The 19,502-nt window shown below is 34.0% G+C and overlaps 1 protein-coding gene across 11 annotated transcripts in view; it reads right to left on the reverse strand.

The window, feature by feature from the left end:
* Positions 1-19,502, reverse strand: part of LOC127866429 (pro-neuregulin-1, membrane-bound isoform-like) — a 118,591-nt gene continuing 99,089 nt past the window's right edge. For 7 of the 11 annotated variants that reach the window (XM_052406946.1, XM_052406945.1, XM_052406949.1 and 4 more), the window contains 2 exons: positions 11,131-11,221; positions 1-3,772 (listed from right to left, as the gene is read on the reverse strand). In XM_052406946.1, the coding sequence (XP_052262906.1) occupies positions 3,635-3,772; positions 11,131-11,221 (229 nt within the window). In that variant the 3' untranslated portion in view covers positions 1-3,634. Of the gene's footprint in view, positions 3,773-10,572; positions 10,595-11,130; positions 11,222-17,426; positions 17,501-19,502 lie in introns of all 11 variants that reach the window. The other 4 variants (XR_008042999.1, XR_008043000.1, XM_052406944.1 and 1 more) reach the window with 3 other exon arrangements.

Genomic DNA, 19,502 nt, shown 5'->3' on the forward strand with positions numbered 1-19,502 from the left:
TTACTCTTTCAATAATTTATTCTGTCACATTGATTATAACATAAAATGATCCTGCCATCAGTGAACATATTAAAATGGACATAACGGGTGCTAGACCAATTAACAGCTGAAAGTAATTTATAGAAACAAGAACATTGCCTGCATGCATTAGAGCACCAGAGATGGCTGGAAAAATAGCATGCCCTTTGTGTGGGTGATAGTATCATTATTAAGAGCTGGAAATAACGCATGCATACCTTTAAAACTGTGTATACTAACAGCATTTTTCAGCTTACATAAGGTGAAAACACATGTATACATCATTTAATATTTCTGGACATAATAGTGTTTAATACTGGTATCAAATGAATTAAATGCGAAATTGAAGTTTTCTGCAAGTCGGGTTTGAGTAAGCCTTAAAACATAAGAGAGGCTCAAATATAAGGATACAAAAGACGTCAATATAAATGTCTGTCTTTTAACCCTTTCCCACTCAGAAGCAAAGTGAAAATGGCTATGTGCAAACAGCATTAAACCAAAACAGCCTGGAAGTAACTTGCAGTCTGTCCAGGTTTTATGCTGTTTGCTTCTCATCAGTACCTAGGGGTTGGAAATGAAGCCTTTAAAACTTGAATCTAGTAAGGAAGGTCTTACATTAAATTTAACTTTCTCAGGGACTACAAAAGCATTAAAATACACATCTAAGTGGTAGAGGGTTTATAAGCCCAATGGCTATTGTAGCGACTTTTTAACTCCTGAGACCATGACCAGCATTAACCAAACAATTCTTAGACTGAATACCGGTAATAGAGAATATTCTTAGAGTCAATAACATTACCAGCACGTTTGCATAAAAAATTATGTTAATGCTTAAAATATTGTTCTTAGCAAAGAATTACACAATAAAAGTGTACACTGCTATACTTCACTTGTCTTTCATGTAGGTAAATTACATTTTTAAGACTATTTAAGTCTAAGAATCCGTTGATGAATACTGCTTCATACAAACATCAAATTAAAAGAATCACATTTGGCACAATTGAAACTGCACATAACAGTCATACAATTGAAACTGTGCACATAACAGTCATACAATTGAAACTGTGCACAGATCAGTCATACAATTGATTCTGTTTCATTTTTATGAAAGTCATTGAGTTTCAATAAAGATTTGTTAACTGCCTTTTTTCATCAAAATCTGCATTAAAAATAAGAACATCTTTCTTATGTTTGGACATAGGTTTAAAACTAGTGATGTCACCATTTTTATTTAAAATCTATGGATAAAACAAACATAATAATAATACACATACACAGAAAACTTTCTTAAACAAGGAAATATTTAAAGAAACAAGGCCCTACAATGTAACCAATAAATAAATAAAATTAAATTATAATACATTAACAATAAACATGTGTAAAAATCTATAATGGCTGTGACTTAAGAGCATAACCATGCTTGCTGTTATGAAGAAATGACTAAGCCTATATACAATAGTCCTGAATTTACAAAAATGACCAACAGAACATGGTTAGCATAATTTATAGTGTTATCAAAGCCTTACACATAGAAAATACAAATTCATTGAACTTATCAATTACAAGTTTTTACTGGTAAATTGTATGACTTAAACTATCAAAATGAGACTAATTTTCACTAAAGGATTCTTTAGGTATAACCATTCCAATGAAAGAAAAATATAAGTTCTTTTTTAACAAAGGAAACTTAATTAAAATTATATGTATATCACTAAATTAAAAATAAAATTACATCATAGTTCTAGATACTGAAGGAGAGCATTAACAAATCAATGATTTATCACCAATAATCCATTTAGAGATTTCTTTGTCAGTACTGTTTTACTTCGAGTAGCAATAGAATAATGGAATATACTCTGAAGGAATTATGCACTTATTATTTTTAGCTACATCTGATTCGGTACACTAATTTGATAGTCATGCACTTTGTCTCAGGTTAAAGCTGCAGAAGGATGAAAACATACCATTCTTTAAGCTCCATAGGGAAATCTCCAATTGTTAAATTTGTATAAGAATAACTTTAAATGATGCAACTATTATGAAAGTGTAACAGTGCAGACCAAAATGTATCGGCGAATTCAGTGATACCAGTCCTGTTGACTAAAGTATATAACACTTAGTAACTAAGCAATATTAATTAATTTTAAAAAAATAGTAAGAAATTCCATGAATTTATCAAATTTAAATAAGTTTTCCCTCCAGAGCTTTGTATTAAAATTATACAGGGTTTGGTGTGCCTTTGATGTAGCCAACTGCCTTGAGTATAAATATATGAACACCAACATGTAGGTATACATTCTTATTTTTTCCTTTTTCAAAACATTACTTCATTATCCACAGTGTGTCTTGTTGTAACCATGACTGCATTTATAAATAACATGAAAACAATGAACATAATATCTCATTAATAATTTTATGTAGGTTATTATGAATATACAAAGTACTGGGTATAAAAAGCAGAATAAAACAATGGACCCTTTAATAGTATACAAAACATGCTGTACATATCCCATTTATGTTGTCAGGCTAAAAAAGTTCTTCAATAGCATTAAATGTTACAAGTTCCAAAACATTATTTAGCACATGCCTTATTTTTTTTTTGTAGATAAGAAATCCAACTCAATAAATTAGCTCAACAATCTGTGAGGAAAGTAACGCTTTAAAATCCCATGAATTTTGAATAAAATGTGTAGCGAAATAATAGTCTTTGATAGGGTTGCATAAGTTTTACTACTAATATATCTTTTACATATATACATTTTGAAGCACTGGCCATGTGATTTCCTTGCACATAAGAAACCCAACTTTAAAGATAATGGATGTTAAAAAAAACTTTCCATGTTTACATGATATGTCATTTACTGATTACAATTTAAGAGCAGCAGTTAAAAAGAATCATCATTCTATGTACAGAAACATTATGAACTAAAACATTTTAATAATTACATGATTGCAAATAGGACAAGTTATCTTGATTATCACACATATGTTGATATAAATAATGACAATTGCAATTCTTAACATCACACAATTCTATTAATTACTTAACTATTAATTAAGTAACAATTTAGAATCCAGTGATGCATGGTTTCGTAGTCTCATTTGCAGACAGGGTTGCTCCTGATCAGACTGAGTGGACGTACTGGTTGGTCTAAAGCTACATTGGCCGCAGGTTATGAAAGAACCACATGGTGCCATTCATATGCAGCATAGTCTAATGGTGGGGGATTTAAGCAGAACTTGTACACAGATAAACATGTAAACAGTTTACTAAATGCTAGGTTTATATCTTTGTATTTGATTATTTTTGCACAAATAACTTGACTTAATGTAAGATACACAGGAACATGTGACATGTTAAACATTAATTCTTAACACAAATTTGTTACTACTAATACATTTTCATAAAACCAATTACCCAATTTACAACACAATTGCTCAATAAACACAAGCATTAATTCATACAATGACTGAGATGTTATGTACACGTTGCATGTCAGATGTCATCACCTCAGCAATGACAATACAATGTAATTGAAAAAGTCATAATGACTAATCAGAATGATTGATAGGCACTAGGTTCAAATGTACAAAGCCACCAATGAAAATCACTGTACTATACGGAAGTCACTTTATACTCTGAAATTAGTAGTTCATTCCTATAGTCTGAAAATAGTAGTTGACCCTCTTCCTTATTTCTACAGATTCCCTTTCCGTTGGTACTGTACACTGATGGGTTCATATTCCGTGGTGGCTGAAAACAGAAAAACAATCTGAAAACTAAAATATTACAGACATACAAGTGTTATTGTACATTTATATTATAACAGGGCCCTTGCTACACTTTGGGGGATTGGGGCCGGGGCCCTTAGAGGGGGGAATTTCGCGTCGTTTTGGGGGAAAAGGGGAATTTAAGAAGATCTTTTCCCCAACCATTCAACACCTAGAATTGCTATATTTTAATGTGATTTACATAAATATACATTTAATCAAAGATTAGTAGCACGATACCAGCTGGCGACATAGGTATAAAAGTTTAAAAAAAAATTATTTTTTTTTTGGAGGGGGGGAATTTTTAGCTGAAATAGTGGAAAAAAGTATACTTATTTGATGGGGGAAGCCGCCGATATTCAGTGGTAAAAAGAGCAAAACGTGGGCCCTGTATAACAGCCTTTTTCAGTAAACATGAACCATCAAAATGTTATTTTTTAATCCTATGCATTTCCTACCTAGATGTCCAGGAGGAAACAAAATAAATCCTTAGCTTAAAGGAATAGGTCTTCAGAAAAGAATAGGTATTCATGAAGAATTGCCTCTCACTGATAATCATTTTTACATGTTTGTTGTAGCTTAGAGAATCAAATTAAATTATATGACCTTTCTCCATTGATTCAAGTATGAAAAGCTTCATTTTCAACCTTTTCAATATTTAAATGAGCCGCTTTCTGAGAAAACAGGGCTTAAAGCATATGCATAGTGTCATCCCATTTAGCCTGTGCAGACTGCACAGGCTACTCTGGAACGACACTTTACGCTTTTATGGTATTTTTAGTTTGTTTCAAGGAAGTCCGTCCTTACTGAAAATCAAGTTTAGTCGGAAAGTGTCGTCCCTGATTAGCCTATGTGGACTGCACAGGCTAATCTGGGACAACACTTTATGCGCATCCATTAAGCCCATTTTTTCCAGAGGAAGGCTCAAATATATTTTACACTGTTTCTATCTTAATGGCAAAAAAAGAATATGTGATAACCTTTGAAAGATTCATTATGTCAAAACTTAATAATTACAAGTATTTGCATATATAATAAAGTATGGTATGAACAATTGTCTTTAATTTGAAGGTCAGAATTTTAAAGCATTTGAAAACATTTGTATAATTATTAACATACAAGACTAGTATATTTAATTTGTTACACTAATGTCTGAATATAATTTTAACTAGAGTAACTGGTATTAATGATACACTAAAGATATAAATATAATTTCAAATAAAGTTTTTAATTCGGGTGAGATAAAATTAGTTTAAATGAATACATGTACATTATTATAACTATAGTTATCACTGCCTGAGATTGATACTCCAACATACCTCTCTGACATCAAAACAGTGCTGTATTCTGACTAATGATCTTTAAGTATGACAAAGAATGACATTCAAGGTAGTGGTGTGGCTCTTGTGCACAAAGACCAATCATATACAGGTTAACTTTCCTAGTCCAAATAAGTGTACTTAAAAGGAACCTTTGAACATTCCTGATATGGTAAAACTTTCAAGCACAAACAAAGTGAAATGGTTTCAAACGGGGGAGTTGTTCCCAGAAAATTAGCTGGGAACCAAACAGCAAGTTTAAAAAAAAAAGCATAAAAAGCAAGACAAGAGGGCCATGGGCCCTACGGCGCTCGCTCACCTGAGACCATACAGAACGAAACTATTATCAGAAGCTTAAGACCAGAATAACAAGAGCTTGTCACAGTAGTGCCAAATCCCTGCCAAAATGTGTTTGCTTGTATGACAACATTTGTTTTAGAGAGTAAAATAATATTTGTAAAACATGGCACCTTTGTAATCTATATATATTTCAAGGATTAATTAGTTATATTGTGTTGGAGTTATGCTGTAGAAAATAAAATATATTAAAATGAAAGAAAGGGAGGTAATTAAAACAGAAGACTATAAACAGTTACTGTTCTTGATCACTGTATTTGTCCTTAAACTCATCTATTCATTTTACAGTGAATACTTCAGTTTTCAAATTAAAATATTATTGTACAATTAGATAAAGGGTGATATTAAAAATTGAAAAGCTAAAATATTTACTTGAAATTAAATTAAATATAATTTTAAATTATAAATAAATAAAATATAATTAAACAAGAGCTGTGTTCGAGAAACACAATGCCCCCTACTGCGCCGCTTTGAAGCCATATATATGACCTTTGACCTTGAAATATGACCTTGACCTTTCACCACTCAAAATGTGCAGCTCAATGAGATACGCATGCATGCCAAATATGGAGTTGCTATCTTCAATATTGCAAAAATTGACATGTGTCCTTGACCTTGAAGGATGACCTTAACCTTTCACCACTCAAAATGTGCAGCTCAATGAGATACGCATGCATGCCAAATATCGAGTTGCTATCTTCAATATTGCAAAAATTGACCTTGACCTTGAAGGATGACCTTGACCTTTTAACCACTGAAAATGTGCAGCTCCATTAGTCGCATGCATGCCAAATATCGAGATGCTATCTTCAATATTGCAAAATTTGACCTTTGACCTTGAAGGATGACCTTGACCTTTCACCACTCAAAATGTGCAGCTCCATGAGAAATGCATGAATGCCAAATATCGAGTTGCAATATTGCAAATTTTGACCTTTGACCTTGAAGGATGACCTTGACCTTTCACCACTCAAAATGTGCAGCTCCATGAGATACACATGCATGCCAACTATCAAGTTGCTATCTTAAATATTGCAAAATTTGACATTTGACTTTGACCTTTCACCACTCAAATTGTGCAGCTCCATGAGATACACTGTGCATGCCAAATATCAAGCTGCTATCTTCCATAGTGCAAAAGTTATGGGCAATGTTAATTTTTTCAGAAGGACGGACGGACGGACGGACTGATGGACGAACAGACTGACTGACGAACAGACAGACAGACGGACTGACGGACAGTTCCAAAGCTATATGCCACCCTTTGGGGGCATAAAAAAGTTATGGCCAATGCTAAAGTTTTCGGATGGACGGACAGATGCCATATATTTGACATTTGACCTTGAAGGATGACCTTGACCTTTCCCTTTCAAAATGTGCAGCTCCAGGAGATACAAATGCATGCCAAATATCAAGTTGCTATCTTCATTTTTGAAAAAGTGATGGCCAATGTTTAAGTTTTCGGACGGACGGACAGATGCCATATATTTGAAATTTGACCTTGAAAGATGACATTGACCTTCATCTTTCACCACTCAAAATGTGCAGCTCCATTTGATACATATGCATGCCATATATCAAGTTGCTATCTTCAATATTAAATAATTTTCTCCCTTTAAAGCTTATTACTTCCCTTGGATTTGTATTTTCGACCTTAGACCTTAATGGATGACCTTTACCTTTTACCACGATGTGTTTGTCAGAAACACAATGCCCCCTTCTGAGCCGCTTTGATTTATAAAAAAAAAAAAAATTTGGCAGGTCATGAGATACACATGCATGCCAAATATCAAGTTGCTATCTTCAATATTACAAAAGTTATGGCCAATGTTAAAGTTTTCGGACGGACCGCACAGACTGACAGACGGACTGACGGACAGTTCAACTGCTATATGCCACCCTACCGGGGGCATAAAAATACATAAAATAAAACAAGGGCTGTTTGTAAAACATGCATGCCCCCCATATGGACTGTCAGTTGTAGTGGCAGCCATTGTGTGAATACGTTATTTGTCACTGTGACCTTGACCTTTTACCTAGTGACCTGAAAATCTACAGGGGTCATCTGCCAGTCATGATCAATGTACCTATACAGTTTCATGATCCTAGGCCTAATTATTCTTGAGTTATAATCCAGAAACCATTTTACTGTTTCGAGTCACTGTGACCTTGACCTTTGACCAAGTGACCTGAAAATCAATAGGGGTCCTCTGCCAGTCATGATCAATGTACCTATGAAGTTTCATGATCCTAGGCGTAAGCATTCTTGAGTTATCATCCCGAAACCATTTTACTGTTTCGAGTCACTGTGACCTTGACCTTTGACCTAGTGACATGAAAATCAATAGGGGTCACCTGCCAGTCATGATCAATGTACCTATGAAGTTTCATGATCCTAGGCATAAGCATTCTTGAGTTATCATCCGGAAACCATTTTACTGTTTCGAGTCACTGTGACCTTGACCTTTGACCTAGTGACCTGAAAATCAATAGGGGTCATCTGTCAGTCATGATCAATGTACCTATGAAGTTTCATGATCCTAGGCGTAAGCATTCTTGAGTTATCATCCGGAAACCATTTTACTATTTCGAGTCACTGTGACCTTGACCTTTGACCTAGTGACCTGAAAATCAATAGGGGTCATCTGCGAGTCATGATCAATTTACCTATGAAGTTTCATGATCCTAGGCCTAAGCATTATTGAGTTATCATCCGGAAACCATTTTACTATTTTGAGTCACTGTGACCTTGACCTTTGACCCAGTGACCTCAAAATCAATAGGGGTCATCTGCCAGTCATGAGGAATGTACCTATGAAGTTTCATGATCCTAGGCCTAAGCGTTCTTGAGTTATCATCCGGAAACCATCTGGTGGACGGACGGACCGACCTACCGACATGTGCAAAACAATATACCCCCTCTTCTTCTAAGGGAGGCATAATAAACAAGAAACCTTCGGAGACGGGTGATGCTTCCCAAAGGTTCTTTTTGTCACAATATTGCACTATATATTAAGGTAAAGGGAAATGTCTTGAGGGCACAGTAGTTGGGGGGGACAATAATTTTTTTATATAAAATTTCAAAGGGCCATAACTGTGAAAAATCATCCGACCAGAACCCGCTGATTATATGCACATCTCCTCTTGGTAGTGAAGCTTCCCATAAAGTTTCATTGAATTCCGGTCATTAGTTGCTGAGAAAAAGCCCAGACAAGAATTGCACTATATGTACAGTTAATGGAAAATTTCAAAGGGCCATAACTCTGTGAAATATCATCCAACCAGAACCCGCTGATAATATGCACATCTCCTCTTGGTAGTGAAGCTTCCCATAAAGTTTCATTGAATTCCGGTCATTAGTTGCTGAGAAATAGCCCGGACAAGAATTGCACTATATGTACAGATAATGGAAAATTTCAAAGTGCCATAACTCTGTGAAAAATCATCCGACCAGAACCCGCTGATAATATGCACATCTCCTCTCGATAGTGAAGCTTCCCATAAAGTTTCATTGAATTCCGGTCATTAGTTGCTGACTGACCGGCAGACGCAGCGGCGACTATATTCTCCCCCCAATTTTTTTGGGGGGAGCATAATAAAGGGAGATAATTCAAAAACTACGGCCGAAAGAGTTATGGTTCATGTTCACTGCACTTCTCCTAGTTGCCATCTATTTATATGTCTAGTTTCAAGTAAATCCCTTCAGTAGATTTAGAGTTCTTCTCTGGACAAAAATTAACTTTGAAATTAAATAAAGGGAGATAATTTAAAAACTAAGGTAGATAGAGTTATGGTTCTTAGTCACTGCACTTCTCCTACTTGTCATCTGTTTATATTTCAAGTTTCAAGTAAATCCCTTCAGTAGATTTAGAGTAATGCTCCAGACACAAATTTACTTTGAAATTAAATAAAGGGAGATAATTCAAAAACTAAGGTAGATAGAGTTATGGTTATTGGTCACTGCATTTCTCCTAGTTGCCATCTGTTTATATTCTAATTTTAAAGTATATTTTTCAACAGGCCAGAACTATTTTTGAACTTGACTAAGATATCATTAAGACAATTTTTTTGACCAAATTTCAAGATTTTACAGTTATATAAGGAAAACTGCACATCCCCCTTTTTCAACAGACAGGAAACATTGTCGAACTCGGATGAGATATCAATAGATCAAATGTTCTGAGTAAGTTGCATGAAGATTGGACTTTAAATGTAATTTTAGAGTGTTAGCAAGGTTTCACTATTATCATATAACCAAAAGTGTCCCTAATAAAGCAACTATATTGTTAAATGGACAAGAACCAATTTTTTTATTTGACTTAGATATCACAAGGTCAAATGTTCAGAGCAAGTTCCATGATAATTTGGCAAACAAACTAACTAAGAGAGCATTCACAGATCTTCACCATGGCAATTTTAGGAAAACTGCGCTCCCCATGTTTTTGAACGGACACAAACCATTTTCAAACTCCACTAAAAAATATTTGGAACAAAATGTTCTTAGGATGTTTTTTGGAGATAAGACAAAAAAGGTGACATCTTGAGCAATACCAAGCTTTCATATACCAGTAAGTAAAAAAAGTGCATTGCTCCCTGATGGCCTTTATTCTGAAGGAACCAGAACCAATATCTAACTCAGCCTGGACATCCTACAAAAATGTTCAGAGCAAGTCTCAGATAAACAGGGCAAATAAGTGATTACTAAAATGTTAACAATGTTTTACTTTGGCCATCTACGGAAAACTGCCCCTTCACCTCCAGACTAGTTTTTCAACAGGTCAGAACCATTTTCAAAGTTGATGAGATATCATTAGGAAAATTGTTCTGAGCAAGTTTCATAATAATTGGACAATAAATATGACCCCTGGAGTGTTAATGAACAACTGACAAAAGGCGATCACAACAGTTTACAATGGGCATGTTGAGCACATTGTGCTTAGGTGAGCTAAAAAGTTAAGATCCTTTGTTTAATTAACTGTGGGGAATGCATAGATTCACAAAAAAGCAGAGTTAAAAGAGTGGCCAAACATTTCCACTAAAACTAGCAGCTTTGTAAATGACAGAAGTTGTTATGCTAACACACAGTGTGGCATTGCCTCATACTCACTCTCACATGGCTGCTGTTCTTCCTAGATGAAGAAAACTCAGAATGAAACTTCAAATAAAAAATATTACCTCAGTGTTTCATAATGGACATGTGCACACATTCTCCAAATTAGGAACTAAGTATCTGACTTTGTCTTTTGATGTTCTAAATGATGTCATCAAATTAACACAAATACACTCTTTTTAATAAGAAAAAAACTCCCACTTCAATTGAAATGATGTATAATTGTGCTTCCAAAAAGGGAATATGCAAATAAACCCAGATGAGTAAAATAGGTCTAGATGCATAGGTATTTTTCAACCAACAATAATTTTTCAGTAAATGTGTTGCAATAGTACTTTGCCCACATGAAAACTCAGTAATTCTGAGTTAAAGAAGATAACTTGGTGAAGTAAGACAGCATACATCTAAGAGCAAAGGTTATTCAAGCAGAAAAGCCAAAAAAAAAAGCTGAGCTGAATAGCATGTATTTTCTTATTAGCCCCCTTTGTTTCCCTATTAGTCCCCAGACAGTTCACTTTGTAACATTGCTATAGGGTTTTTTCTGTGACAACTTACAATATGGCTCTCTGGTAGATGATCCCCATTTCCATTGTTCAGCAGTGTACCATTGGCATTCTTGAAGCTCCTCTCGACTCTTTGCTTACGCCTGAAGCAGAGAACAATGAACTTGCAGGAACATAAAACCCCTAGTGTCTCTGCATTGTAAACAACCCCTAGTGTCTCTGCATTGTAAACATGTGAGCCTCGCTCTGGTAAAATGGGGCTTAATGCATGTCAGTACAGTGTCATCCCATATTAGCCTGTGCAGTCAGGGACGATACTTTCTGCTTTAGTTTTTAGTTTAAAAGATTTTTATCTTTTTAACAAAAAGCCAGTGTAAGCGGAACATGTTGTCCAGGATAAGCCTGTGCAAACTGCACAGGCTTATCTGAAACAACATTTTAATTATGCACATGCATTTAACCCTTAGTATCTCTGCACAGTATACATTTAAGTTATTTTGTTAATAAAAACAATAATAACAAGAAACCGTCGGAGACAGGTGATGCTCCCCAAAGGTTTTTTTGTCACAATATTGCACTATATATTCAGATAAACGGAAACGTCTTGAGGGGCATAACTTTGGACAAAATAATTGGATGGATGGTTTAGCAACTTAAAAATTTCAAAAGGCCATAACTCTCTAAATAAATTATCTAACCAGAACCCACAAATAACATGCGCATCTCCTCAAGGTAGTTAAGCTTCCCATAAAGCTTCATGGAATTCCAGTCAGTAGTTGGGGAGAAATAGCCGGGACAAGAATTGCACTATATGTACAGTTCATAGAAAATTTCAAAGGGCCATAACTCTGTGAAAAATCATCAGACCATAACCGGCTGATAATATGCACATCTCCTGTTGGTAGTGAAGCTTCCCATAAAGTTTCATTGAATTCCCGTAATAAGTTGCTGAGAAATAGCTCGGACAAGAATTGCAATATATGTACAATGGAAAATTTCAAAGGGCCATAACTCTGTGAAAAATCATCTGACGACAACCGGCTGATAATATGCACATCTCCTCTTGGTAGTGAAGCTTCCCTTAAAGTTTCATTGAATTCCAGTCATAAGTTGCTGAGAAATAGCCCGGACAAGAATTGCACTATATGTACGGTTAATGGAAAATTTCAAAGGGCCATAACTCTGTGAACAAGAGCATCGCCTTGCGGGTGCAGACCGCTCATCTATTTGTATTTTTAAAGGTCAAGGGACCTATCTCAATTTCAATCACAAATGAGGGAGGGGTGGAGTGAAGAGGGTGTATACCCTTGTCAATTTAAAACGCACTTTTTACCAAAACACACATTTAGCGCACTTAAAGTGTGTTAATTCTGTGTTTTTTGTTAATATCTGCGTTTTCAGTGTTCAAAAGTGCATCTAAGTGTGCAATTTGTGGGTTTTTTCTTTTCAAATGTGTTATTTTAGTGAAACAGTTTGTTTGTTGTGTGTTTTCTTCATCTGTAAGTGCGCTTTTGAGTGTAGATGTGAGCAAAATGTGTGTTTTTTATCTAAGAAGTGCGTCTTTTATCTAGGAAGTGCGTCTTTAATCAAAGAAGTGTGTTTTAAGATTTACAGATGTGGGTTTTTTCTCACAGAAGTGCGTTTTTCTTTTTTGATGTGCGTCTTTTTTAAGCATTAGTTAGTCTTTTATTTCATAAGTGCGTTTTTATCATATGATCTGTTTTTAACTGATGTATCTAAAAAGACACATGTTTAACACACTTCTTAAAAAGTGCGTCTTTAACAACCGTTTAGCAAATGTTGTACAGAAATTGAACAAGAAACAAAATTGTTGCAGGCTCTAACAATTTATTTGCATCAAATGAATAAACATAGACATATACCTCAGTAACCTGTTATAATATAAGGTGCAGTTTGAATTCAAAGGGTTACTGGTTGTGCATATGAACCTGTTAAATGTTAATATACTTTATAATACAATTTCTATTCATATAACATTGCTTTTGTTTTAATCTCAAACATTTCTAAAAATGTCCACCTAAATCAGACTGTGGGTAACTAATAAAAAATTTTGAAAGTGTCAAAAATATTATGTGGGCTTGAAAGTATCAATTATATTTCCTCAACATAAAAAATAAGTATTTGAACTTTCTTATACTGATATTTATACCCCAATACAATTAATGTCTACCACATTGACTATTAACATACATTTTAAAAGGCAATTAAAATAATATTGATAATATTACTTTTATTTGCTAACACCATTCAGCATGTTATATTAAAATATTCACAATTAAATATAGTATGCTAATGATGCTGTGTATTATTCAATAACTATTTTGGTGTTGAAGTGTGCCTATCAGTGGATATTCCAGATTGAGTAATTGGCTGAGACAGTAGATCAGATAAGAGATTAGCTTCATAAACATTAATCCCTATCAGTGATCCATCTAAGCCTAACAAAGGGGTGTTGATAGACTTTTGATTGGTTGAGGCACCATCTATTTCAAAACGGTTTACAGTCAACTCGTACCTAAGTCAACTCGCACGGTAGTCAACTCGCACGTTTTTTGGTCAACTTGCACGGAAGTCAACTCGTACCAAAGTCAACTCGCAGGGTAGTCAAAATATTGATGTATTAATTGGTTCTAAATGAGTTATGTATGCATAAAAACAAATGAGTAATACTTTCAGAGTTTAGTTCAATACATTTTCTTGAAAAATATTCACAAAATAACCAAAAAAAAAATTTTCACAAAATATTGTTTACACCATGGTAACGTTATCGGCACATTAAAACAGACATTTTAAGTACTTTTAAAAATATATTTTTTAACTATTATTTTAATTTTTATTACATTATTAACACATATTATCAAAGCTTTATATATGTACACAAGTAGACATACATCTATATACTTTTATTTTAATATTTATTTCAATATATTTACACACAGTATCATAGCTTTACAATATGTACACAAGTAGACATACATCTACATACTTTTCTTTTAATATTTATTTCAATATTCGCACTCATTAACAAAGCTTTACAAATGTACACAATGAGACATACATCTATATATTTTTTAAAAGATAGAAGTTTACGCACTTACGTTAAGGCCCGGTTTCTCAAAGCAATACTCATTTTGTAAACACATTTTCCATTTGGAAGTTCAAATCATGCTTGTAATTTATGAAGTTGTAGAAATATTTAATACATGAACAAATAGTAAATAGAAAATGGAATCAATAAACAAATAAATAATGCATGCACATATTTATTAATAACTATTAATTATTAAGAAGTTAATAATTTGTCATAAAACAATTAATGAAGATCCCGTTACGTATGGAAAACTTATTGCACACACAATTATAGGAAAAAAACGTATAACAATAATGTCAACGTCAGTACAAATACGTATAGCTTAGCTAGTATCATATAAACCGCACATATATGATTATCATAACTACATGTATTTAAACATGGTTGTACGAAACAATAATTAATTTTACAATAATTCTCAACATACAATTTTACAAGAATCAAATGTTTATTTATTTAATACTTTAATAAAATTTACCAACATTTTTTAAAAATTGGAAATGAGTTACGGTTCTACATTAATTAATTAAATGTTAAATTGTATAGCATGAAAAAATAAAAATATATATTTATTTAAGTATTCCATACTACAGCCTTACCTCTATACAACCCCTATCAGTAATAGCCTTATATATCTACTCCTCGATAATCAGTACCCTCATCAGCTCTGAATGACTGACAGATTATCTGTTTATTGTAATTTTAGTGGTGAGAAATAGGGTATTGTAACTGATTAGGTGACAGCTGTTTTCAATATCTTTCATAGCTCATTAAAAGTAAAAAATATAAGCTTATACAAAATTTATAACAATTAAATAGAAATTAGAATACAAATAATTAAAAAAACAAAAAAACATGAACGCGGAAATAGAGCTCTACATAGACTTTCCACTATTATAAATCAACACGCGAACCATTAAACGTATTTGAATTAATAATTGCAAATTACATATTTTTCGATATTGGTTCAAAATACTTGGATCGAGTGATAGCAGTATCACAAAAACAAACATTCATTTACAATACAAATAAACAACGTTTATTAAATAACTTCAAGCAAAGCTGGTATATTGAGATAACTACTTGACTTTATGACGGTGTACGGAAGAAACCCCCTCCGGAAGAAACCCCCTTCGCTAAAAACGTCAGGGCGGAAGAAACCCCCTTTCATAGTTTGCATACGCGGAAGAAACCCCCTCGCTAGTTTTGCATAGGCGGAAGAAACCCCCTCGCTAGTTTTGCATAGGCGGAAGAAACCCCCTTCCAGAGCGGAACAAACCCCCTTCCAGACGATTTAGTAACATTCAAACGCACGGTAATTGTTTACAGAAATTCACTTTCATTTTCAGAAAGTTCCCGGGAAGCATGATTGCATGATTCAATTTTTTTTTTAAAGACGATCGAATGCTTCGGTTATTGAAGGAAAATATGTACGAAATATCTTCGTCACTATCGGCTCTGGGCGCTAATTTTGTGTTTTTGTTATGTTTATCAATCTAGTACAAGTTAACGCATTAACGCATATAAAATGGTATAATCTCACTGAAACGAGTGCAAAACAAATTCACACGAGCATCTCATTTTTAACAACTTGTGAACAAACGGCCGGTACACCTCTTTACTCAGCACATAACAGTTTGGAAATAGATTTTCGCACCTTCATTTTATTATATAAAAGGTCCTTTAATGTACCGGCTATTGTAGATAATGATGAGAAGTTGTGTCATGATCGGCGCCTTTGCGACTCGTGTGAAGTTATGTACAGTTTTGTTTAATTACATTAGCATTCGGCTATAATTGTGTGATTTTAGGGAATGATTTGAACTTTGTAAATAAATGTAAATATATGCCTGTTTATCGTTAATAAATGCGTGTCTTTTTTCAACAACAAATTGTTTATTGCTTTTTAATATATGCTTGTTTGAGATCTTTGAAAATAAATGTAAATATATGCCTGTTTTATCATTAAATGCGTGTCCTTTTTTGCAACAACAATTTGTTTAATGTTTTCTAGTATGTGCTTGCTTGATCTTTGTACATAAATGTTAATATATTTCATTCTATTTTGTCTATTTTATCCTTAAATAATAATTCTTTTCCCCATTCATACATTATTCGTTTTATTACCATCTTGATTAATTCTTCACAGCTTGTGAACAAACGGCCGGTACACTCCTTTAATCAGATTTTCGCACTTTCATTCAATTATCACGATGACGATGTTTGAGTTTCACAGATTGAATATTTTAGTGTGTATCATTAACAACTTCATTAACAACTTGTGAACAAACGGCCGGTACATTTCTTTACTGTAAATACGAAACACACTCCCGTAAGTTGGTGTTAACGCGTTTTTAATACGAAACACACTTCCGAATGTACATGTTACCGCAACGTTGAAATATTTTTGCAGTGTAAATTCTATTTTGTGTTAACTCTTTTTCTCAATAAAAAGGGCGCGAAAATTATGCAGCATAGAAAGCGTGGGTGTATTGAGCGTTGTAACAAGCAAACAACTAGTCAGGGGATTGATGCATGTTCGGAGGGAATATTTCATCAAGTCTATAAATAGTCACTTATGCCGAAATTTATTTGATACAAGAGAAAAAATGGCAAGGTTTAGTGTTAAAGAAATTATTGAGAGCTTTTATCGTTAATATTTACCAGAAAGTGCTTTTAAAATGTTATAAACGGGATTATCGGGAAATTAATATAAACTTGAAAAGTAGCAAGCATGCAGTAATAGAGTCGGGTTGAAACGGATGTATTGGGGAATCGTTCGAGTCGGGATTTTACTACCTCTGCGGGAAAGACTTAACACTTAGGAAGGGGGTTTATTCCGCCTCTCTGAAAACACGAAGGGGTTTATTCCGCCTGTCTGAAAACTCGAAGGGGGTTTCTTCCGCCTATGCAAAACTAGCGAGGGGGTTTCTTCCGCGTATGCAAAATGTGAAAGGGGGTTTCTTCCGCTATGCCGTTTTTAGGGAAGGGGGTTTCTTCCGAAGGGGGTTTATTCCGGTAATCCTTTATGACAAATCAGAAATAAGAAATACAACACACCATTAACACGATTTCGATTATCTTCACATTAATTAGAAATCCAAAGAGGTCATTATAATAACATAATACGCGAAAATAGAAAATGTAAGTTTTGCAACGGACACGCTATAGAAAATGAGTATCACTTTCCACTTGTTTGAAATATTATAGTATACAATGATATGAATGGTACTTACTGGTTTCGCATGTTCGGTGTTGCCATTTTTGGCAACTATCGCATTCAATTGCTTGCTGCCTTGGACCCACATTCCTTGAACACAATATACACGGATAATCCATCACACAAAACCCCGCATGAATTCACTATACGTATGTATTCCATAGCACATATATGTTGATAATGATAACCTATTCTTAATTTAGTCGATTTATATACATAACTAAGAAACTTTGATCTATTAGGAAATAACCGCATGCAACAAACATCACCTAATTTTCGTTTTAATTTTCTTTAATTTAACTTACACCTGATTATAAAAGTAAAACATTTTAATTACAAGCTCAATTAACTTTAATTGAATCGTGCGCGGTATACAACACCCTTTACAACATTCTCCGTTTTGTGACAAACATTAAAGTATCACTGATTAATTATCATACCAATTTAGTTTAATTGATTAATGCTTTGCCATTTTAATAATTGTTAGTTGTTTATAAGACCTTTCACACTTATTACAAACATTCATATAACCCGTGAAAAACACCGACCACAAGTGTAAAAGAGCCATTAAATGTGACAACCGTTTATTCAGATATTTAAAAAAGGACATAATTATTTTTATTTTTACTTATAAACTTCTTATAAACTACTGATCATATTACATCCTTCATCTATTTCTATTTATTTTTTCGAGGCGTGCGAGTTGACCAGAAATGCCGTGCGAGTTGACCAAAAAACGTGCGAGTTGACTACCATGCAAGTTGACTTAGGTACGAGTTGACCAGCACCCTTTCAAAACAAGCGACTTTTGATTGGTTGAAGGGCAGAAGGTAATTGAAAACAAGCTTGTTTCAGCCACTGACTTTCTTTGAGCAACATTAAGACATATGATTCTAGTGTTAAATGTCTTGAAATACTTTCAGCATGAAGTATTGTATGATGAAAACAATGTGTATTTACTACAATGTGTAAATCAACAATATGTTTGTTGCAAAGGAGATTCAAAGTGGGTGGTTAAAGACATATAAAGTGATATGGTCTAGTTCAACAACTGCCTGTATTTTTGGAATACTGAAGAACAGTCTGTTGAAACAGGTTTGTATTTTCAATTCTGCATCCCTTTTTTATTTAGTTTATTGAATTAATTATGATCATTATCATATTTATGTATTGTCACTGGGAAATGTAAATGGATGAGTAAATGTAATGCAATTTTAAGGAAAAACAACACCATTTGAATTATTATGGCTGTATTTTATGATTATTGTCATCTTAAATGTTATTTATACCTATTTTTGGTCATTAATGAACAGATTTTTCCCCCCATATTAAATGACAACTTTTATATTTTAAATTTAAAGGTTAAACCCCATGGTGACCGTGAAATTTACATTGATCAGAAGATCCTTTGGAAAGAATGTGCATCATCGCATCGCCATCCAAAAAAGGGAGCAAAAGGGAGACTTCCTGATGTATTGACTTGAATACCAGGTTTTACCCTGCCCAAGCTGGCCAACATGAGGAGAACAGGAGTGGGAAAACAGCGCCCTCTCCTTGACCAAGAAAAGCTGGATTTGTTTAGAGGTAAAACTATACAGGGTACTGGTTATTGCATTTTAAAGGTGTCACACTTCCGACCAGTCCACACAGCCAAATGAGACCACGTATCTTGGTACATTTTCAAACAGTATTTTCTACCAAACGTATTTATTTATGAAAAGCGTTAAGTCACATGTGATCAGGGGATTAAAATTGCAAAAATAAACAACCAAAAACAACAAGCAAACAAACTAGTTTTGATTTAAATTTATAATTTTTATAGCAACGAGATTACCATAACAGCAATATTCAACACTTGCATTATAAAATATCTTTCAGGACCTGATCGAATGAGATCATGCACGACACGCACCGCGCAAAGGCCATGACAGTATAATAGTTGCAAAGAAGTTTGACCGGCTGGTGGCAGACATGGAGAGAAAGATGAGAGCCGCACTCTGCCGCCTCAAAGAAATGACAGGCCTTGATTGATTCTCATCTTTTTTATGCATATAGATGTTCCTGTGTATATACTATACATGTTATTTATTAG

The sequence above is a fragment of the Dreissena polymorpha genome, chromosome 2 (assembly GCF_020536995.1).
Source record: "Dreissena polymorpha isolate Duluth1 chromosome 2, UMN_Dpol_1.0, whole genome shotgun sequence".
NCBI classification, from domain to species: domain Eukaryota; kingdom Metazoa; phylum Mollusca; class Bivalvia; order Myida; family Dreissenidae; genus Dreissena; species Dreissena polymorpha.